The 23783-nt window shown below is 38.2% G+C and overlaps 1 protein-coding gene across 6 annotated transcripts in view; it reads left to right on the plus strand.

The window, feature by feature from the left end:
* The window catches only part of CSNK1G3 (casein kinase 1 gamma 3), a 71324-nt gene extending 55749 nt beyond the window's left edge, over positions 1–15575 (plus strand). For 4 of the 6 annotated variants that reach the window (XM_084224524.1, XM_084224528.1, XM_084224525.1 and 1 more), the window contains 4 exons: positions 6826–6932; positions 7298–7321; positions 12024–12115; positions 13391–15575. In XM_084224524.1, coding sequence (XP_084080650.1) covers positions 6826–6932; positions 7298–7321; positions 12024–12081 — 189 coding nt within the window. In that variant the 3' untranslated portion in view covers positions 12082–12115; positions 13391–15575. The remainder of the gene's footprint in view (positions 1–6825; positions 6933–7297; positions 7322–12023; positions 12116–13390) is intronic. The other 2 variants (XM_084224526.1, XM_084224527.1) reach the window with 2 other exon arrangements.
* Positions 15576–23783: the final 8208 nt, after the last annotated feature.

Below are 23783 nucleotides of genomic sequence, written 5' to 3' on the forward strand. Positions count from 1 at the left end.
CGTAATTCATATTTTCATATTAAGATTGCTTATCAGTAATGTTCAGAATGCTGCTATTATTTATTATTTCACAGTTTGGTTGCCAAATTGAAGACAGGTGCTGAAACTATGGAACTTTTTGTAGATGGAATATTTCTTGCAAGTTTCTTAGTAAAAGTCAAAGATAAAACAGTCAACCTGTCTTTTTTACAGAATATATACTTAGCTCAGTGAAAGCAACTAAAGTTTAGACTTCAAATGTGTAAACTGTATTAGCAACTGAAACCCACTATTCACTGAATTGTGTTGTTCAAGCCATGTTTTTTGTTCCTTAAGTAAACATCAAATTAAAATGCTACTTGATGATGTTTGCTTAAATTTCACTCCATTATTCAAATAGTAATTGACTAGAAAAATGTTCCCAGGGCAGCACCTCACACATCTCAGTGAAAAAAATTTGTAGAAACCAAAAGTTTTTCCTATATTATTAGTTTATTTCATCTCCAAGGAACTCTTTTCCTGGTTTGTTTTCAATTTTTAAAATTAATTTTTGAAATTTTTGGTGTCTCGTTCTTTGAATATATTTAGGTGTGAAATAGTTGGAGTAATGTGTGAGGAATTAATACTGAAAGACTCAAAATGCCAACTGTGAGGTCTATATGAGATTTTTAGCTTTGAGTCCAAAATGAAAATGATTTAGCTTTGTGAAATGAAGTCTTATCTGGGTAGGGGTTGTGTGTGGAAATTGTTTGCTGCATTTTTGATTATGACCATTTGTTATGTATGTTTCTTCTGAAATTTTTGGTTTGGAAAAAGATTGTCATGGCCTGAAGAAATAATAAAAAGTTCAGGGTACAGAAAACAAGGCTGCAGTCCTGTCAGTGTAATAACATTCTCTAAATTTTGTTGCTTCAGCTGTCGTGGGTAATGTAACAAAATCTAGTAGGTGATAATTATTATGGTGTGTAAATAAAAATTTAAATTTTGTTCTTCCCATTAACAAATGTTTAGAAAAGCTTTCTTTTCCCATATTTTAGGTTAGAAAAATACACATTGAATTAGTTAAATTACAGTTAGTAGAACTTTCAAAGTGTCATCGTATGATTCTGTTGGCATTTGCGGCACTTCAGAAACCTTTTATTGTTTGTAAGGTAAAACGTAACAATTACAAGAAATTTACTTCCATTGTTAAATATCCTAATTACCCTTTGGGAGAGGGGACAGTATTTTCTAGGAAACAACACAAGTAACACTAGTATTCCTTACTGTTAATTCAGTGTTGTTTCTATCCTTTTTTCCTCACAGGATACATACAGGCAGTCTGTCTGAGTTCAGATCATTTAGATCTGCTGAGGCTAAGCAATTGCCACGTGAATAAAAGCACAGTGCAAAACTGCAGCCATGGTCTATGTCTTGCAGCAGGATGTTTTCATATTGGTTTGATTTTTGTTGTGGAGTGGTCATGCTTCCTTAATAAGGGCACTTCTAAAATCACATAGTATCTCCAGTTATGCTGTGACATAGCCCCTGGCTGTTATATCAAATGCCTCTTTGTTGCAGGGATACTAACTGAATCATGCTATTTGTTAAGTTGGTTCATTAGCTAGCTACTTTAGTAGGATTCCTAATTGCTTTCAAGGAGACAAATACTAGAAGTCCCACAGAAAATTGTTCAAATGGAAATTTGAGTCTGAGGTTTGAAATTAAAGTGTATTTATTTTTTTCTGTGATGTTAGTGAGCCATTGCTCATCTTTGAGATCAGCTTTACTAATTTTTCTGCAAGATACGAAAATCTGTCAGATTATTTCAAAGTGACAGTGGAATGTTTTTAGGTCAGTGCTATTAGTCATCTGTAATACTACTGCTGATGTCATCTGTTGGGTTCTTTTTTAGGTGATTATTAAAATGTGCTAGTGATTCTTTTCTGTGACATATTAACGTTGAGGGAACTGAGTGTTGGTGTATATGTTTGTTAGCATACATTTGTATGCTCTTAGTGATAAGTTCAAGTGACAGCCACTGAGGTTCAAACTGCTTTGTTCATTAACAGATACTGTTCTTATTTTTGTACTAATTTAATTTTTCTCAACCCTAGGCTTGTGTTCAAAACATTCTTATGTGCTTAGACATGTCTAATTTTACTTTGTAGAATCAATTAAAGTTCAAATAGTACTAGGAAATTGAGTTGTAAAGGGAAGACATCCCTTTTTCCACTTACCTCAGTCCATTTTTCTAGTTCATGCAGACTATTAATGATCAACTCATACCTCTCAGTAACTTGTTCAACAACTTTTGTGCCTTTGTTTTCATAAGTTTGTCTCACTTCTCAAAATGTCATTGGCTCAACACTGAATTATTTCTTTCGCAGCATGAGCTGCAATCTGCTTGTGCACTCATACAGATTGTATTAATCTGTTCGATTAATTTTTTTTCCATCACTTACCAACTTATCTTCCTCTTATCTTTTCTCTTTCTTTTTTCCCATTGGGAAATTCTTTAAAAGAAGATTAGATGAAAAGATTGGGTTAAAGAGTTCCCAGTAAAGTACTTAGGAACTGCTTGAAAGATTTTTATATTTGATGTAAGTAGTTTTCAGTTGCCAGATTCCTCTCCTTCAAGAAGTTAAGATAGTAAAGTGTTAGATGAAACAAATCAATTTTGCTAAGCTTTTATGAACTAAAAAGGTATTGTGATAAATTTTATTCTTTTGTCTTTACTGAGAACTTTTTGAATGTAAAATAAAGAATTGTGTAGTATCACTAATGAATTCCTCAGAGATGTAGACTGGCTTTATTTTTTGAGTGGAGAATTCCGTAACTGAGATTCTTAATGGAATTAAGGATTTTTTTCTATATCTGTTCCAAATTTTTGCAATTCCTTGTTGTGATTAGAGTAATGAAAATCTGCATTTTTTTTATGGCTAACTCATTTTTGAACATAGGAGTAAAAGATCAATTTGTGTACTAATCCGGAACAAAGTATACTGAAGAGACTGAAGATTTAATGTCACCATTTAGTGATTTGGTATTTAGGCTTAGCTGTGTCTTGTTATAAAATAGCCTTTGTCAAACTTCCAGAGGACCATGTATCTAAGAAATCAGTCTATTTCACAATGAATGTGTCATTAATGGATAGTGGGTGGATTTTTTGTTTCTCTACCTCATGGCATAGAGAGTATCAAGAAATAACCAGTGATGCATATGCTTCTTTATATAGGTGCTCTTCATATTAAACCTTTAAAGAACTGATTAAATTTGAAGGAACTAAATTTAAATCAGGATGAAGTTATAAAAATGCTTAAAGTAGTTTTAGGTTTTCAGTTTAGTGGTTTTTCTCCCACCTGAAAATATGTGAGTAGCTTAAGTTAATCTTGAATATTGCAGTACTTCTAGTTTGAAGGTTTTAAAATATTTGTTTTTTGAAATGTAATTATGTTACTATTCAGAGAAGAGTATTCATATACATTTTGTAACAGAATTTTTAGATGCAAAACCATGACTTAAAGATCCTAATTTTTTCACTATAGTTGTATGCAAGTCTTCTAAGAGATTAATTGTGCCTCTCATTTTTTTATCAGGATATTGATTTCATCAAGGGAAATCCATTCCAACTTGAGTCACAAGTAGAGAAATTTAATTAAAAGTTTCTCTTAATGCAAACTTAGTTTCGTGTAGCTTCTGTCTTCTAAAGTTATAGCTTTTTATGTGGATCTACTGTGATGAATTTTCATTGTGCCTTACTGGTGGTACATTCTGGCTACAGAATGTGCTGTACCACTTCTTCAGTGCATATGATGTCCTCTGTGTGCCTTATTCCTGCTCAATTCTGTTATGTTCCCATATCTTTCTGCCTGTGTTGTGAAGATTTTTGAGATGATTGTCTCATAGCTGGAGAGAAAAATGTAACGATTTGCCTTATTAAAGGCTCTTCTAGGTCACATTGCAAAGTACTCTACTGAGGTAATGTGAAATTAAATTCATATAGCTGTAGCCTTACTGACTGGAATTGAAGCAGTCCTGCATACCTCTTGTACTCCTTTGTATGAGTCTTCAATAGTTTCATTTTCTTCATCTTAGTGAGGAGCTCCTAGAGCTGCTTTCAGCAGTAGTAGATTTGAGTGATATTCAGGGCATTTGTGGTTCTGGAGAAGCATGACTGATCCCGATTTTTGGATTTATGCTATAAATGCTTTGGTTCACTTATGCTTTCAGTGGTTGTAACTCTTTCCAGAAAGAAGAACTTCATGTTCCTCCCATCTAAACTATGTCATGCAACAGACACATCATAGAATTTGTTTGTGTATTTGGTGAATGTGTATGGCTGAGTTTGAAGTCAGTTTGAAAAATAAGCTGCAGTAATCTTTGTTCTTTGTTACCGGATAGTAGTGCATTGACCCCAGCAGAGGGTGATTTTGGCTCCTTTAAGGAGGAAGTCAGCTTATATTAGTACAGCACATACATAATATACTCATGTAGGAAGGACTTTTAGATAGCTACTATCATATTTTCTAAATCAGATGAAGATGTATACATAGTTAAGTTTGATCTCTTTTTTTGAATGTGCTGTCCAACAAGATAGATATCATTGAACAGGTGCTCTTGGGAAAGAAGTGTAAAGGAGAGTGTCTTATGAATGCCCCACAGATGCTACAGTTGGCCAGTATGTTTGATATCTGTGTAAAAGTCAAACATTTTTTCATTTGCTTCTTAGGAAAAGAGAACAGGAGTTCTTGCAAGTGCCTCTGCAGACTGTGACCTGTTCTTTACAACAGTCAGGAAAGCTGAGTTGTACTGCGTTTGATTCCCATCCAGAAAGGGCCGTATACCTGTTGTGCTGTTTCTTCATGTACCCTACTAATGTATGAGTAAACTGAAGGTTTCTGTTTCTCATCAGCCACTCTTACTCAATCTTGAGCATGGATCTGAGGTTCTTTTTAAGCCTAGATTATGGAACAGAAATCCTGCATTATTAGGGCTGCAGGCAAGGTTGACTACCATATTAATTGGATGGCATTGCTGTATATGGATTAGTGCAGGCTATAGTTGTGCTTTCTTATATAGTTAGGCACAGGGAGCTCCATGTGTGCATGACCCCACCAGTGATCCCTTCCAGCTGTAACCGTTCTGTGCTTCTGTGCTTCCTTTGGAACCAAACTAATTTGATGGTCAAGTTGAGCAAAGTTTTTTTTATCCTTACATTTTTATGACTGCGCCTGTCTTAGCAAATACTTCTGATGCACTTTTCCATTCTGGGTATTTTACAAGAAGCAATAAAATGACTTTCACAGTGAGATACCTGGTGAGGTGGTCGGGATAATACTATATCCCTATTCTTACTAAATATGTCATGATGGCAACTCAGAATATTCTATGACTCTCTAAAACCCAGTAACTAGTAACCCAGGATATTTGGTTCAGGATGCCTGCCTCACTATCTTAAGGTTTGATAAAGTACAATTCCTACCTATTTCTGCCACTGAATGTAAAGTGTTTCTGTCATGCCCAATGATACCAAGCTAAGCTTAAGACACCTAGTAGAAGCTCCATTGATTTACTTATCACTCCAGGAATAAAGTCCAGTCTCTCATAATTCCTTCAGTTATATTGACTAAAATTTAAGTAGTTAGATTTCTGCAATCTCACATATCTTTTATTTTGTTATGAGCCTGCAGGGTTTTTTTAGCAGTGGTTCCTATTTTAGTGAAATCTGAAAAAGGAGAAAACTTGGCCTGATGTTGGCAAAGGGCATGGAAAATGCTTTGAGTGCAGCAAACTTCTGAGATGCAGTACTTAGTTAGAATAGGAGCTACAAAACAAACCTCAATAGGCTAGGCTCTTAGCTCTGGTTATAAATAGATGAGGCATAACTGCTATAATAAGAGGAAAGCTTGGAAGAGTGAGGGAAATAATGTTATGGTAGTGATTTTCCTTCCCTCTCCTTTCATCTACCTTAATCTCTGACCATCAGGCAACAACTCGTAATAATCTTGAATTACAGACTACTCTTAGTCTCTATAGCTGATTTATTGTTTACAGATGTTTTCTGCAAGCTTTTATATTATTTGTCCAGAATTACATTTTTGTGCTTGTTAGCTTGCCAAGCAGTTGCTGCTATTTAATAGCTAGTAGACCTCTCCATGTTGCCAAGTCAACTCTTTAATGGGTCAATTAGCACTGTCAGCAGCTCTGATCAGGTAGACACTTGTCTACAGCCAGTTAACCATCTTCCTCTTTGTATTCTGTGGGGTGGATAATGGAGAGGCCTCTGGAATGGCTCCATTTGTCCTGTAGGAGAGCTGACAGGAACTGAGAGAGGGAATATTGGGTTCCACTTGGTTTAAAGTCCGAATAAATATTCCCAGAGAACCACAGCTTTCATGGTGACTTGAACAATTTACATAGAAATTTCATGGTAAACTAATAGGAAAGAAGATTAATTTTTATTAATTTTTTTGGCAGTAGTTGTTTTCATGTCCTAAAAATCAGACACCATCTATACTCTTAGGTCTAAAAGACAGCCTTAGTCTTCCCCTTTTTTGGTGAGTGTCCTTTGAGATACAAGTGAATCAGACCTTCATATTCACTAAATGGCATCTACAGAGTTGCTTTGCTTCATCCACTCACTTTGAGTTCATTGTAGAGGTTAGTTCCACTAATAGATATGAAAGGAAAGTTACCAGAGCACAGGGATGCCAGAATAGAACCTGGAGAAAATACTGTTACTGGAATAAAAGTAAATATGGAAATAAAAAAAAATACTAGTTCTTTAAGTTGCATTGGAACCTTAGGAATTAACAAATGTATGTCTGGCACTAATGTAATTTCGGGTCTTTCTTCTGATTTCAGGTAGTAAGCTCAACAAATGGAGAACTGAACACAGATGATCCAACTGCAGGCCGTTCAAATGCACCCATCACAGCTCCTGCAGAAGTAGAAGTAATGGATGAAACAAAGTATGTCCTTCTTTTTATATTCTTTGGATCTTTTGTGCTCAGCTGCTTCAATATTATTTAATACAGTTTTTCAGAAAATGTTGTCTGAACTGATTAGCTGTTGGTGAGGAGCAAAACCACAGTGCTATACTTAATTTTTTCTTTAAGTTTCTAAATAGTAGAGTTCCTATAGCTTGTGCTTTTTTAGCCTAAGCCTTGAATGACATGTCTTGCTATGCTGGCTAGAGAAGTGCATGCATTTTTGATTTCACAATTTACCTCATTTTGAAATATTTATTTTAAGATAGTGTTCTGACTACCATGCATGGAAGATGCAAAATACTGTATTCTGATTCTTTTTTTTTCTTTACTCTCTTTCTGTATAGCTGCCAGAAAGTGTTGAACATGTGGTGAGTTATTCAGCACAGGCAGGCAGAAATAGCCCCAGGAGCTTAGTTCTTTTTATTTGGTTTAAAACTAATTTCAGAAAACTTGAAATATCTATTTAGAAATGACAAAATACATTTTAATTCTGTGAAACAATTAACTGTTTTTACAAAAGGCCACCTTCAGGAGCTGTTCTGCCTGCTTCAAAGCCTGCTTGCTTTTAAGTTGTGTAGCTTGTTATGTACTTTATATCAACTTTTTTAATGGGTACTAGAATATTTTTTCTTATTTTCTATTCTGTTTGAAAGGGGAAAGCATTCTTTTCAAATATTGTAGCATTCAGCTAGTGTATTAACATCTGGAAAATAACTTGCATGAATGAGTAATAATTGCTAGCAAATGTTTGAACTTTTCCAGTTATCTGTGTAAACAAACTATTAACCGAAGTGTTAGTCTGTGACAACTTTCTAACTAATCACTAAAACATAACTTCAGAGTTCCTTAATTCTTAATTACATCCAGTGTAATGAAAAGGAAAAATATTAAGATCTGTTACCATCGGATGGACAACTAATATTTATGCATTTGAGTAGTAAACTTAGACTTGAAAAATAGTACAGAAGAATATTCTTGGCAGCTAAAGGTAGTCTGAATTCCAACATGTTTCATTTTATGATTGTGCTTGAAATAGGATTTTACAAGGGTATGGATCTAGTTTATCATCAAATGAAGGCACACAGGTATGAAGGATACATTAGTAGAAGAGCAATTCACTAGCAGCAATTTTTCTAGAACCCATTTTCCTGACTTTAGAGAAAAGGGAAATTTCTCAAAGTGAATTTTTTTTTGGAAGCAAATGTTCCGCAAGTTCTGGTTCTGGTAGGCAAGCTTTATTTGCATGTGTAAATAATAATTTTGAATCGAGGTGTCTGTAGGGCCACATTTTTCCACTGGCTTTCTGTGAGCACCAAGAAAAACTAAATTCTTTACTGCCATCTTTGTGGAGTATGGTATTTTTTACTGTAAAAAATCTATCAGTTCTCTGATATATATATATATATTTATTTTTTTTGGAAACAAAAAAAAAAAGCGAAGGGGCAAGAATATTGATAGCCTTGCCCATAGCTAAATTCCCTGTCCCCTCTCTTCAAATAAGCACAGTGATAATCTTCCTTATGCTCAGCTCATGTACACACAGAAAAAGATCAAATTTCTTGTACTTTGAGTATTGATTAGCACAATTAAACCCATTATTAGTTCCCTGTTTTACGTAGGGAACTAAATAAAATCTATCTGTGGAAAGTTAAGAGAATTCTGAGGAGCCAAGATGCTCAGCTGCTTGAGAAATGTAGGAGTTCACTTTTTCTGATATGAATACATAATGGATAAAAATGCTATCCCTCACCATTTTGGCCTAGTCTTAATTGGTTTGGTTACAGACAAAATGACTCATCTCAGTGTCCTACTCTTTAGACTAATTTTCTTGGTTTTGGGTATATAACACTCAAATTAATGTTTCAGCACTGTCTGTTTAAACTCAAGTTTCCTCAGTGACTAGAGGTTTTTCTGGGGGTAGTTTTTTATATTTTGAAGTTGTTTTATATTTTAGCTGTTAATTAACATACATGTGCACTCACTCACCCTCACCCCCTCTCCAGCTTTGCTATCAAACATCAACGCATAGGTACACATATTTTTTCAGAAGGAGCAAGTTAGAACATTTCAATTTTACATTTTAACATCGTAATTACAAGCCTAATGTCAAAAGGACTTGTGGCGCATTCAAACATTTGTTTATCAATTTTACACTGTGGAACAGGTTAAGGGAATGGAATTACTAGTATCCTTCATGTTTGTGACATGGATATTTTTTGTTCTAAGGAGATTTTGTTTTCTCAAAAGACTCTAACTTTGTGCCTCTTGCATAATCTTATTTCCACCTGAAAGTATGAACAAAGCTAACCTCTCTTGCTCATATCTTCTGTTGTAATGTTTCCTCATACTCTGAAAAGACAAACTTGAATCTTATTTAGAAATGCTTCATTCTTTGTTTTGGATGTTTTCTAAGTTTTAGAAACTTAGCATGACTATATCTTCTTTTAAAAGATTTTTAAAAGGGTTCCCCTCATGTGGGATTGTCCCACTATATATGATTTTAACTATGAACACGAGTGTAATTTAGGTGAATATTAGAGCTTCTGCTACCATTTCAGTGAAATCCTGTAAATCAGAAAGGATAAGTTTGGGGTTTTTTAATTCTGTAATGATTTTGTTGGTTTGGGACATATAACCAACATTTAACCAAACATTTCATTGTTCAATAATTATATATCTACTCACATGCAGTATATATTCTAAATCTTATGCCATGTCATTTTCATGCTGGGTATGCAGCTAGCATGACTTAGCAGTGGGTGTTGTGTTTTGGGAATTTTGGTGGGTTTGCTTTTTTGTTTGTGAGTGTTGGGGGTGGAGGGAGTTGTTGGTTTGCTCATTTTTGTTAGTTTGGGTTTTTAGAAAAGTTACTTTCTGTCCTATTTCAGTTGTTACTTACTGAAGTTGTAAAGCAAGGAGAAAACTAACCTGATCACTGTGCTGCCTTGACCCTTGGGGATCTGCAGATCTATCTATAATCTTCTACAGATGCTCTTTCAAGTATCACTGAGCAATTAACCTGTCTTTCCTGTTTGCTAGCCATCAGAACAGTTGCTTCAATGAAGCATGTGTGATTTGGATGACCAAAAGGCTCTTCTGTGGGGAGGCAGAGAAGGGCAAACAGGAAGTGATTATATGATCTGTCCTTTTTGCATCTTGCATCTTTTTTGCCAATTTAAACACTCATTACTAATACTGCCACATGCCTGCCACATGCTTGATGGCAAATATAAAAGCATAGCTGTCTAAACACAAATGACAAATTAAGTTGCTTTAGAATTTTGGCCCAAGGCAGTGTTCAACTGGAAGGAAGGGTATTTAACTGGAAAAAAGATATAATAATGTCTTAGGAAGGACAAAAACTGTTCAAAACCATAATGCTGAGATTGCTACCTCAAGTAATACCTCAAACAACACTTTAAATTATACAGGAAAAGTGCAGTGTTTTTTGCACTTATAGTTTGTTGTTATACTGCCAACTCTAGAAATGTTACATAAACTCTAGATGAATGTTAGCAGTCATTAAATACTCTATTTTAAAAAAATCCATTCCTAGAAGAAGATATTATTAAAACTTACTCTTCTGTATTTTTCATGCATATTGAATAGTATATAAATTTGTGGTTTAATAGCCCTTAATAATGCACCTATCTATAGCTTTAAATATAGCTCTAAGCAGTCTAATATCTGTATTATGTGTAAGTGACAATAACACCCTCTAGCGACAGTATGCTGAAGAACAAGTCTACATTTCTGTTGCAAATTATATTCATTGAGAGATTCTGCACTGTGAATCTCTGACTCAGGGTTATGTTTCTTTCTGAAAATTTATTGTCAGGCAATAGAGTCTGTTCTATCATAATCCCATTTAAAGGTGCATATTTAAAATTGCATTTATTTGGCCTTGGAAGCCAGTTTGAAGTCTAGCACTACTAAATTTAAAAATCAGCTTTTAAGTGTACTTCAGTTCAGATTTCCAAAGCAGTACTATGGTTTACAATTCATCATGGAATTTGCATTCCTTTAGTCCTTTTTATGTATGTTATATATTATTAAGATATTTATTTTTCCACACTAAATAAAAGATTTCAGCATTTAGTGATTTCTCCTCAAATTGAAGTACAGTTGAATAGTTTTTATAGTTTAAAAAAAACCAAACAAAAGAACTGGTAATGGAAATTATACTCATTATAGTAGTATTACACAAACTCCAGAGGACTAAAAAAGCAGTGCTTTCTGTTGCTTAAAAATAGAACTGTTGAATTTACCATTGCATGGTGCCCTTTTTCTCTGTTTGACAGAGAAGTAGAAGAAGGAATAAAAAGCAGTATGAGATTTGCAGCAAAGATGAGTTAAAATTTTCTAATAGAAAAAGCAAGAAAATCTAAAGTGTCCTTGAACTGCAAAGAGGATCCAAGTAGTCTTAAATGTTTAAGAAGTCTGATCTGCTTGGGCTGTGATCCATATAAGTAAAGTTTATTTCAAGAGTGAAGAATTGAAACTCTGGATAGCTGTTCTAGAATATAAATTGTCTGCTGTATTCCATCTTCCTACAGTTACTTATGTAACCTGGGTTCTGTATATGCTAATGTTATAAATCAAGACAGAATTTTTCTGTGGGCTTTCGCTAAGGCATGCTAATCTTGAGCAAGTATAAAAGTGATTTACCATCACAGTTGAGGGTAGGATTTCCTCATCTACAGGATCATAGGATAATTCATAATGAAAGGGAGGAGCACTGCTTTGCTTTGATAGATAGCATATACATATATAAAATACTTGGGGTGAAAAAGGAATTAAACTAAATTGGGATTCAAACATCTACAAGTAAATTCAAAGCTTAAGTGATAATTAATGTTAGTGGTTATAGGCAGATGTTAAAAAAACGGTTAGTAGTTTTCTACCCTTCTAAACCAATTATATTTCTTCTTTAAGAACTACTTCAAATTTCGTAAATACAGTATGATACTTCTGCTAGCTGTAAAAATACTTATCTTTGTAGTTTCCCCTACTGAATTTTAATTTTGGGCTTCCTCTTCATCAATAACCAATGTTTTTTTCTACTGAAAGTTATGTAACTTTCAGAGCAGTTCTGGTCTGCCTCTGCCCACTGCTACTTTTTCAGTGACTGAGCAACAGGGTGCCTTGGATATTTTGAGAAGGTAACTTCTGTCTCCCCTTACTTTGGATGTTGTTCTCACCTCCCTGTAGAACCTTATTTTTAGACCCTAATTCCCCCTGATTTTTAAATGCTTTCCCCATTTCCCCTGTTCCAAACTAAATCATCTGGATTCGCTTTGAATTTTAGTGATAGAAAATACTTGGTGGACTTGAGGATTTACCGATCAAGGCTATTGATGCAGTACATTTATTTTTTCACTACTGCTGTACTTTATAGTTTTAAGACTCATCAGTGTATAGAGCTGCAAGTGAGAATTCAAAGGGACAAGAACTCAAAGGGACAAGCTCTATTAGAGTAGACAGCTTGCATGTTCAGTTTTGGTCACACACATTGTGAACACTTTCTGTGAAGCTTTATTTTTAAAGGTGGTGTTCAGGACCTGGGAATTGCTTAAAATAAGCTTAACAGTGCAATTTAAATGAATTTTGTTTGTGTGTGTTTTTTGTTGTTTTCCTCTTTAGTTTATTTTCAAAAGTACTTCTTGGACTTCTGCAGTCCTTCTGTATATTATCTATATCTACCTCCCTCCAACTCTTTTTCCTTTTGTAGTGTTCTTTCAGGTACTTTCAGATTGTCTCTATTTGCTAAGTGAAATTCACAGTGTTTGCCAGTTAGTTTCATTCATGTAGTATTCAATAAAGCAGAAGAGTGAGTATCAGAGTTCTTTATATTTAAGCTGTAATTTTTCACTGGAGTATTTATTATCACAGCACTGAGTCTGAACATAAATTGTGTTGTTCATTAGAATTTTCTTCTAAAATGTCCTGTGGAATATCCTTGGAGAAAGTTTTTCTAAGTTCTGGTTGACAAGGGAAGCTCAAATTGTTTTCTTGTTTTAGCAACAATAGTGTCTTAAGTGCACAGTTTAGGCAACACAGTCATTAAGCACAAGCTTCCACTTGGCATATTGCCAGTTAATATGAAAGAGTACTCAGGTAATGGAATAGTCTTTATTCTTACAAATGCCTTTTTAAGTCAGCCTATAATACCTGTGTTTTTAGTACTCTCATCAATACTGCAAGCTTAATAGCTACTTGCATTATAGCTTTAGTTTGATACTTTTTACCAAAAAAGGTGAAATATGTCAAAAATATCTCTACTTCAGTTTCTTTTTCTAATAAATCAATTGCCTGCAATAGATCTTGAGTTCCTCGTGGTGCTGGCTATACCTGAGTTATGTACTTCAAATGAGACAGAGTAAATAGTTTTGTTTTGTGGTTTCTTTTATATCATATGTAATTCATGTTACTTGCAGGTGCTGCTGCTTCTTCAAGCGGAGGAAAAGGAAAACCATCCAGCGCAACAAATGACTAGAACCAAACAGAACACGGAAAAAAGCTTATTTGTTCAACTGTCGTATTGTGATCTTAAAAAAACAACAACAAAACCCAAAGCAAAAACCTCCATAGTAAACACATTTTCTGGAGACTCTCTGAGAAACAATACCATACCTCTGTGGTTTGATTTGGTTGTTTTGCATCCATCTTCGGTTTCTTTAATTCATCTGTTCTGAAAGCTTTAAGATATTGTCAAATAGGAGTGCTTCTTCGACCATCAACATATGGAACAATGAAATGATAGAAAATGAACAGTATCCTGGGCAAAACTGAACTTGAGAAGTATTTCTTCTTCCCTAGGAAGTAGTAGCAGTGTCTTAGATGAAGACAGATGTCATAAATCAGTTATTTGAGTTTGTAGCAGTGTATCTAAAGTAGTTTTCTTCAAAAATGAAGAAGAAAAATACAGGTACACAACCATAATGCAAAATAATAAAATCTTAGGATTTATTTTATGACACTTGCATTGTTTTTCTTCTTTTGCCTCAGTATTACTGGTTAGTCAAATTGTTACTCCAGTCAAATTGCCACTGTCTAGAGATACTGGGGATGCTGGTTTAACTGTTGACAGTTGTCAAAATGCTGGTGCTACTAACAGAAAGTATTTCCAATACCCTTTTGGTTTGAAAACCTGCTTTTATTTTGCCTACAATGAATATTGCAGTACGGTAGAAATTATAAGAGTGTTTGTGCAAGAATGCAAATGTTTGTATAATTTAAGTTGTACATCTGGTAATGTTAACAAGATCAAATTACCTTCAAAAGAGCTCTACAGAGCAAATACTGACTCTGGTTAAAGCAGAACAAGTATGAAAGCCTGTATGTTCACTAAGGTAGTTGATGATTTACAGCATCTTTAACTTGAAAATATGGATGTGCCATGTAAAGTTAGAGGTGTACTATTTTGCTCTTTAATTTAGAAAATAAATGCAATGGAAGTGAGTTAGACTTCTGCCTTCACTGCATACTAGCCCAGAGCACCCCAAATTTCCTGCCTTTTTTTTTCCTGAAATTTTCTTGTCATGCAGTGTAGGGTCACTAGTATCATAAGATGGCAAGGATGTGACATATTCTCTACAGTTCGATGAAGTGCTTGCAATATGAACAAACCAACAGTTCTGTAGGCAAGACAGCCCATTTTGTATTTTCTTCTTCAGAAAAGATATGCTTCTTTTGAAGCCATAGTGACAGAGTTCTGGTTTTTTTCGTGTTTAACTGCCACTTTTGAAGAAGGGCTGTGGAAGGTGGAAGTGACTAGACAGGTTTATTGACCAAAACACAGATTATCTCTTTTTCTTTAGAATTCTTCTAGAGCTAAGTAGCATCTTTTTTCTGTCCACAAATGTCTTCTGGCACACTTATTTATTTTTCATCTGTTTTGTGGTAGCATTTTAAATGTATATAAAAGCAAAGGTACACCTTTGAATTAATCATTGCATTTACAAGGATTTAAATTTTATTTTGTAATTTATTTTTCATTAAGAGCCAAAATTGTATTTTGTTGTTTGGATTATGTGCTCAAATGTATACTTCAATCTTTGTCATTATTACTGTTCATGCTCTTAAGTTTTTGTTTTAGAAAACCTGAACTTGGCCTACAAAAACACACTGTGTAACAGGTCGTAAGTTTCCACTCCACCAGAGTGTGTTACTGATTATTTCAGTCTCTTAAAGTTATTTCTTTGTTTTTATTTGAGCTGAGAAGTAGGTCACTTGACCATTCTCTTATGAAAACACATCCTTCTTTGTAGTACTTGACCAAATCTGTTGCTTGTACATGTGGTATGTGTATTTCTCACACTCTGGTGAGTTTTATTCTTGGAGGTTTTTAATCTCTGCAGTGTTTGTATGATCTGAACTCCATAACAAGACAGTGTGAATATTATGGACTTGCAATAGTTGAATATATAAAAGCTGTTTATTTGCTGAAATGATTAGCAAGGCACTAGCTTTTCAGCATTTTAAGTGCTTGATTTTAATACAGAAGAAGGCTTTCTTCTAGCAAAGCAGTCGGCACTAATGTAGGTATGCCAGTATGATTTGCATTTATATACTTTTTCTTCCTGTCTACAGTAATGAAGTAAACAATGGCTGGATGTCTAAAACTGAAATACATCCCTGTTTAAATGTAAGAAAAAAATAAAGATAGTTTTTTAAAATTTGCCTTTTTCCCCCCTTTTCCTACAGTCTTAGATGAAATAATGTTTTAGGATGTGCTGAACAAATCTAATCTCTCTTTCAATGGGAATGAATTTGAAAGCATGATTCTCATAATGCTATCTTCACTTACAGTTGTGTTTGCTTACTTAACAGATGTTACTGGTACATGCTTTAATAGACCTGATAACAGCAACGGAGTGAGGAGACCTCAATGCACACATTTGAAAGCTACTCATGGATTAAAGTTTATGCTGCCTGTGCCACTTTATAAAAGACCTGAAGGGGTCTAGGAAGTGCATGAAAAAGACATGTTTTGTCCCCCTACTACCCCCTCCTAATGTAAGTGTGGGAATGTTTCACTGGATCAGGTTGCTCAAAGCCCCATCCAGCCTGACTTTGAGTGTTTCTAAGGGTTGGGTATACACAGCTTCTTTGGGCAACTTGCTCCAGTTGCTTGTCCGTGGAAAAAAAGGTGTTCCTTACATCCAGTCTAAATCTGCCTTCTTTCAGTTTAATCTGTAATTTCTTGTTCTGTCTCAGGCCTTGGTAAAAGTCTCTGTGTTTTATATTGCAAGTTTTGAAAGCAACATAAAACACAGGTATTGCCAGAATCGTCTTTTCTCCGGGCTGAAAAAACCCTATACTCAGCCTTTCCTTACAGGAGGGGTGTTCTCATCCTCTGTTGATTTTAGTTGCCTTCTCTGGACCTTCTCTAACAGGTTGCAAGTGTTTCTCTTGCTGGGGACCCCAGAGCTGGACATAGCACTGCAGTGCAGTCTCACCAGAGCAGTAGGGCAGAATCCCCTCCCTCACCCTGCTGCCCAGGCTGCTTTTGATGCAGCCCAGGACATGGTTGGCTTTGTGGCTGAGTGTACATTTCTATGTCATGTCTAATTTTTCATTCATCAGTATCCCCAAGTCCTTCTCTGGTCTCAAACCCTTCACCCACCAGTCTGTACTTAGACTGGTGGTTGCCCTGGGTCAGTTGCAGGATGCTGAACTTGTCCTTGCTGTCCTTCAGAAAGTTTGCGTGGGTGCACTCCAAAGGCTTGTCAAGGTCCTAAATTACATAGAAGGTTGCTTTTGATAAAGGTCCATTCCTAAGTCCATTGTTTGCAACTAACGATAGTCTGATGGGTGAAATAAAGATTAGTGGCTGTCTTGGTCACAGTTTATTATGAAAATGTTATGTTTAAGATACTTGGCACTATGGAAAAAAAAATACCAGCAGAGCTACTACCCGGGAAGGACCAGGCTTTTGGCTTTCAAGGGTGTTTGGGTCCAGGCACCGCAGTGGACTTGTGTACAAAGAAAGGCTGCTGAGTGATGTGGTGGTTGGAGGCTGTCTTGGGCACAGAGATCACATGACAGAGCTTTTGGTTCTTACAGAAGTGAGGAGACAGATCAGCAGAACTGCATCTTGGACTTCTGGAAGATAGACTGTGGCCTTTCAGCTTTATATCAGAGCAGACTTTGTATAGTATGGAATATTCCTTTGGTCAGTTCAGGTCAGTTGTCTTGTTCATGTCCCCTCACTGGGTTTGCCCAGCCACAACCTGCTGGTGGTGCGGATGCAGAATCTTGGGGAGACAGTGCTGATGCTGGGCCAGGGCTGCTCAGAGGTAGCCAAAGCACTCCTCTCTAACCAGCACCTCACCAGTCACTAACACAGCACAGCAAGGTCAGGGCTGCCGCGGGGAAAAGAACCTTCCCAGCCAGACCCAATACAAGTAAACATGGTAGTTGTCTACAAGAAGTCTGGAAGGAAGATCCAGGGAACCAACAGGCCTGCCAGCTTGATCTCAGTGTTGGGGAAGGTCATGGACCAAATAGTTTTGCGCAGTCACGTTGCAATCATATACAGGGTGAGCAGGGGAGTGGGCCAGTACAGGTTTACATAATACAAGTCCTGCTAAACCCATATGGTTTTTTCTGACAAGGTGATCTTCTTAGTACATGAGAGAAAGACTAGATGTTGCCTGCCTGGGCTTTAGTGAAGCCTTTGACATGATTTCCCCCAGCATTCTGCTGGAGAAACTGGCTGCTCATGGCTTGCAATGGCGCGCTCCTCGCTGGGTAAAAAAACTGGCTGTGTGAGGGGAGAGTGGAGGTGAATTGGGGGTTACATTCAGCTGATGACTGGTCTTATCTGTGATCTGGACCAGGGCATTGAGTGTAGCCTCAGTAAGTTTACAGATGACACTACTACATTGGTCAGGAATGTAAACCTGCTGGAGGGTGAGAAGGTCCTGCAGAGACCTAGAGAAGCTGAAAGTAGTTGAATGAAAACCTCAAGGCTGAGTGCTGAGTCCTGCCATTACAGTAATCCCAGGCAGAGGTACATGCTGGGGAAAGAGTGGCTGGAAAGGTGCTCAGCAGAAAAGGACCTGGGCGTGCTGGTCAATAGCAGGTGAATAGAAGCCAGCTGTACCCTGAAGAAGGCATCCTGGCCTGTATAAAAAATGGTGGGGCCAGTAGGAGCAGGGATAACCCCAGCAGGATAGTCCCCCTATACAGGGTGCTGGTAAGGCCACATCTCAAGTCCTGTGTCCATTTCTGGGCCACAGTTCAGAAAGGAAATTGAAGTGCTGGAGGCAGTCCAGAGAAGGGCAGCAGAGCTAGGGAAGGGTCTGGAGCACGTCTTGTGCAGAGTGGCTGAGGGAGTTGGGGGTGTTTAACCTGGAAAACAAGGGACCTTGAGGGTGTAGCCAGATGGGAGTAAATGTCCAAAGAAACAAGTGACAGGACAAGATGAAATGGCCTGATACTCTACCAGGAGAGATCTAGATTGAAAATTGGGGAAGATTTCTTTCTCAGATGGGTTGTCAAGCATTGGAACAGGCTGCCCAAGGAAATGGTGGAGTCACCATCCTTGGAGGTATTTAAAACATGTAGATATGGTGCTTTGGTACCTGGTTTAATGGTGGGATTGGCAGTGCTGAGAGTGGTTTGGCTTGATGATCCTAAAGGGCTTTTGCAGCAGAATTCTGTATTAATGCTAGGAATGTACTATTATACCATATTTCAAACGCATGAAGGGCTGGCATTGACTGGCCATTGCTTGGACATGAAGAGCCACAGATTGCCTTTCTGTGGTTCAGTTTGAGACAGCATAGCTGCAAAATATTTATTTGGTTTTTGAGGCAGTTGTCTGTGGGTGACTATGTAAACTCCTGCTTGGTTTTACCAGTTGACAGTTGGGGCATGGGTTTCTAAATGAGTCTTAAATTCATCATGCATTAATTTAGTGTTTTCTATATTGTTCCTTTCTTGCATTGGCTAGTGAGTTTGTTGTGGTGCACCTAAACAAAATAGCCAGAATTCTTCACTGCTTCAGAGATATAAATCTTGAGACTTCAGTAGTAATCCCTCTTTTTTTCTTTTGTGAATACATAGGTTCTGAACTTGGGTGTCCACTTCAATTTGAATTAATTTTTGAGGAGTAAATCTGTTTGTTTCATCAGCTGAGAATGTATACTGTCTGCATTCTGCCATATAGGTTGTCCTGAGGATCCCTGCCAGGGGTTTGTTTTCCACATTAATGCCCTCTTTCTATGAACAAGAGGGATTGAAGACAAAGTTCTTTAGAGCTCCCAAGAATTAGGTAGGTAGTAAGTATACATAAATTACGCCAATTTGATTGTTAAACCTCCCTGCATGGACCAAAATCCCAGTTGGATGTAACAATCTAAATTTGCTGAGGTAAAGCTAAATTTGAACAGTTTGTTACCTGTAGGACAAATGAATATATTTCTGTATTTATTTTCTTAAATGAAGAAATTGTATTCTATAATCTGGTTGTGCTGTGCCATTTTATTAAATAGTTACAGAAAACTACCCTTTGTGGAAAAGACAAGGTAAACTTTTGTAGTCTTAGGAATACCCACACGTTGCAGGTGAAATGAGTCCTCTGTATCAATGACCAGTACAGAGAATTTCAGTATCTTTTAATTCTGCCACCCAGTTAAGCATCAGTTTTGTGTTGTGCATTATTAAACAGGTTCCTGCTACGATGAACAGGAAATTTGTCAGCTCTGTGATGTTCTTGATTGCTTGGAGCATCAGGATTGTCTTCCATGTGCAGTTTCTTTGCAGGAAGCTCTGTGAGCTCCGTGTCCATTTTTGAAGGGTGATTTACTTCAGAAGCAGGCACATATGCTGTAAATGCACATGGGCGGGTCTGTATGAACTGCACTGTGTGGCAATACACTGAAAGTGAGCAAATGACAGAGGGCACTGTTGGAAGCTCTCTGTGCTCTTGATACCTTCTCTTCGCTGAGGAGACCTTGGCACTGTGCATGGCCTGACATGCTCTGATTCATGAGGTGAGTGGAAACACTGGTGTCAATTTGTGCATTAGATGTTAGTAAAGCTTTATTTGTTTCTTAAGTGGTTTTGTTGTTGAGATTTTTGTCTCTTTGTTTTTGCTATAAAATATAAATGTAAGTTCTGCTGATTCCTCCCCACACCACAGTGGATATTCTTGCTCACTCCTGGGGTTTGTGCACCCCATGTTGGAGCCCAGGGATGAGAAAACTGTAGGATGGTACAATACGCGTGTTCTCTGCAGAAAACCGCTTTTACAAGGCTAGTTTTCAAAACCTGGCTCAGAACAAATGGTGTCTGAAGCTCTATGTTTCTAACAGTAATGGGTTTTTTTGCTAGGTTTTGGTTGGGAGTGTGATTCCACCTTTCAGCCATAGTTGAACTCATGCCCCCACTTTGGTTTGGTCCGATAACTTTACCACAAACTTAGAAGGCTCTCAAATTAGATCCAAGGTGTGTGATTCAGCCATAAAATGACAACTGGGAAGAGTGTGTTATTTGGGTGGTTTATTTCCAGATGTCTGGCAGTCTGCTGGCTGGGTGCCTACTGGGGCTCAGTCCAGTCTAATGTGTGCTGGAGTCCCAACCTTTTGCTTGCACTGTCAGGGAGGGACATCTGAGAGTTGTTGCCTGAGCATAGCCAGAGCAGACAGTTTTACCAGAGTGGAAAACCATGTAAAACTGTGAGTGCCCAAAGGAATGCAGGGCAGCCCAGGGACCTGCAGAGCTGCTGTGTGTGACTTCAGCGGGGTGTGAGGACCTAAAGGCCACGCTTGTCCATCTGAAAGCAGTCAAGGCCGCCGAAGGAACTTGCTGTAAGATGGATCACCCAAGCAGGAACTCGAGATAAGCACAGATAAGAGAAATTTACAACAGGAAGATGCTAATTCCTAGCCTGATGGAGGTGAGATTTGGAGATGAGGTTTTTTAACTCAACCTAGCTGATGGATCCAGACAAATCCCACTCTGGCAAACTATGGGAAAGGAAGCAACTGCTCATACCCGTGCCACCCCATGGTACAGGAGCACCAGTGACCAACCTGAGGACACCTGGAGCTTGGACTGTGTAAAGGTGGTTCCTTCAGAAGAATGACTCCAGGATGCCCCCCACTTAGAGGCCCCAGGGTAAGGAAGAACTAGTGGGACACTGCTGGAACCATGGGTGGTCATTTTCTGCTTGATCTCTGTTAAAAAAATCACAGTAAAAAAACCCAACTTATTACAGACTTTGGCATATGGTCTCATTAGCACCTTAATTAGGACAGAAGCATCTCTCACTATTTGGATCATAATGGCATGAAGCTATTGTGTGCAAGGTGTCCAGCTGCTTTTGGGAAGGTGGGCTGTGACATGGTGAAGGAGCAGAGGCAGCAGAAGCAGCCTGATGGAGGTTAGGTTGGGCCTGGCTGCACTGTGGGGGAAAAAGGAAGGGGGCATGAGACTTGTTGGCAGCAGATGCCCCTCCCAGCTCTTCTGGGCTTCTCTGGGGGCAGTTTTCCTTCAAAGCCAAGCCTACAAAAATGCAGCTGTTGGTCTCCTCTGGCAGATGACTATTTTCTTGCACCTCTCGAGCAGGTGGGGATTATCTCTCTTGAAATTGTGGTTGTAGGAGAAGAGTAACTAAAATCTGCGAAAGCAGTACAGGCTAGTTGCCAGCCTTTGGAGACACCAGGATAGGAGAACTGAGCCTTATGCTGGTGAAAGACCGATGTGCGCCTTGAAAAGGTTTAATGGGCATTTGAAACCTAAAGCTTAGGCTGACCAAAAGGTTGTGCTGGGTTTCTGTTAAGTAGTGAACACCTTTAAGAAGAAAGGGAAAAGAGGAAGAATTTAATCTCTGAACCTTTCCTGCCCTCTTCCTCCTCTCCTTCAATGCCAAGGCTTACCTTACTGTAAGGTGAATTTCTTGTGCCAGAATCTTTCTGAGTCAGTTTGTGTGCAGGGGAAGTGACGGCAGATTGCCAGTTAGCTGGGCTTTGCTGATACCCGGCTATACTGTTCAGCTCAACAGCCTGGGAAGGAAGGGCAGTGTCTGTCTGCTGAGAAAGTGTGGGTAGCCAAGCCAACAGGAGACAGCTGGAACAGGTTTACAAATACAGTACCTGTATTTGTATTGAAACAGGAAGTAGTACAACAACTGTACAAGAATTATGGCTACCACTGAGAACTACTGCGGAAGATTGCTTGATGTAATTGCTTTAATAAGGTTCTTTTGGCAGCCATGACTTGCTATAGAAGATACTGAGGAAGAAGGTTTTGGGAAAATATTTCTGCTCTGGTCTGTCTTTCATGCCTGCCTGGAAATTATTTTAATCCTTTGTAGATGCTAAACATCAAAAGGTGTTCTGTTTGCTCTGTTGTCTCATCCTTAAGGACAGGACAAATTGAATCTGCTGATGTATCTGGAGCAGCAAGAGATGATGAACCTGCTCTCCTCACCACTAAGCAGGCTGCAGCCCTGCAGTTCCTCAAAGTAACTGGTGGCTGTGCAAGTCTACCCAGAAGTTTGATGTATCTAGGGAATTAGGCTTAGAAGCTTGACATACTTCAAAAAAATTAACTTTTTAAAAGTAAATAGGACTTTTTTTTCCCTGAAAACTATGAGGAGACTGGGTCCTGCTGATGGACATTGTCTGCACCTGCTGAAAGTTCAAGGCTGAGGCTGAAACCCAGGCAGCAACACTACTGCTCTCTTTGGGTTGTATTGCGAAGTTTCAGTAGCAGGGGCTGTGGGGTGGTTTCTGTGAGAAGCTGCTAGAAGCTTCCCCCCATGTCCAACAGAGCCTGAGCCAGCTGGCTTCAGGACAGACCCACTGCTGGCTGAGGCTGGACCAGGCAGTGACAGCAGTAGTGCCTCTGAGATGACAAATTGAACAGGGGGAAGAAGCTTTCGTGCAGGAGCAATTGCAGCCAGGGAAGAATGGAGAATGGAGAATATGTTATAGAAACAGCTCTGCAGACACCAAGGTCAGAGGAGAAGGAGGGGGAGGAGCTGCTCCAGGTGCCAGAGCAGAGATTCCTTCCCCTGCCGCTCCTGGTGCAGACCATGGTGAGACACATGTTCCCCTGCAGTCCATGGAAATCTGTGGTGGAGAGGAGATACACCTGCAGCATGGGGAGAATCCCACCCTGGAGCTGGTGGATGCCCAAAGGAGGCTTTGACCCTGTGGAAGCCTGTGCTGGAGCAGCAGGTTTTCTGGCAGGATCCATGACCCTGTGAAGGACCCACAGTGGAGCAGTTCCTGAAGAGCTCAGCCTGTGGAAGGGCTCATGTTGGAGAAGTTCATGGCAGACTGTCTCCCTTAGAAGGGATTCCTGCAATGGATCAGGAGGAGAGTGTGATCAGTCTTCCCCCTTTGGAGGAAGAGTGTCAGAGATGTGTGATGAACTGACCACAGGCCCTGTTTCCCGTTCCCCTGCACTACAGGGTGAAGGAGGTAGAGAATTTGCCAGTGAAGCTGAGCCTGGGAAGATGGGAAGGATGGGGGTTTAAACTACATTTTTTACCACTTGTACAGACACAAAACTTGTATTCCAGCGAATTAGTTTTTGAGTGGTGTTTATTTTCTTTTTTTTTTTAACTGATTTCCTACTATGGGTGCTAAAATACTGTAATTTCATTAGTGCTGCCATGTTGCCACTTGAAGTGAACATTTGAAATTTCTTATTATATGTGCTTTGAAATTGAAAGAATTATTTTCAAATAAAATATGCTTTATTGGGAGATATCATGAGGAATAAGTGCTTCAGAAAGTGCTTTATTTTGTAGCAAAAATTTTTAGCTTGGAAAAAAACCCTCAAGCAAGTAACATGCACACAAAACCC

This window comes from Fringilla coelebs (assembly GCF_963513975.1).
Source record: "Fringilla coelebs genome assembly, chromosome: Z".
Lineage (NCBI taxonomy): Eukaryota > Metazoa > Chordata > Aves > Passeriformes > Fringillidae > Fringilla > Fringilla coelebs.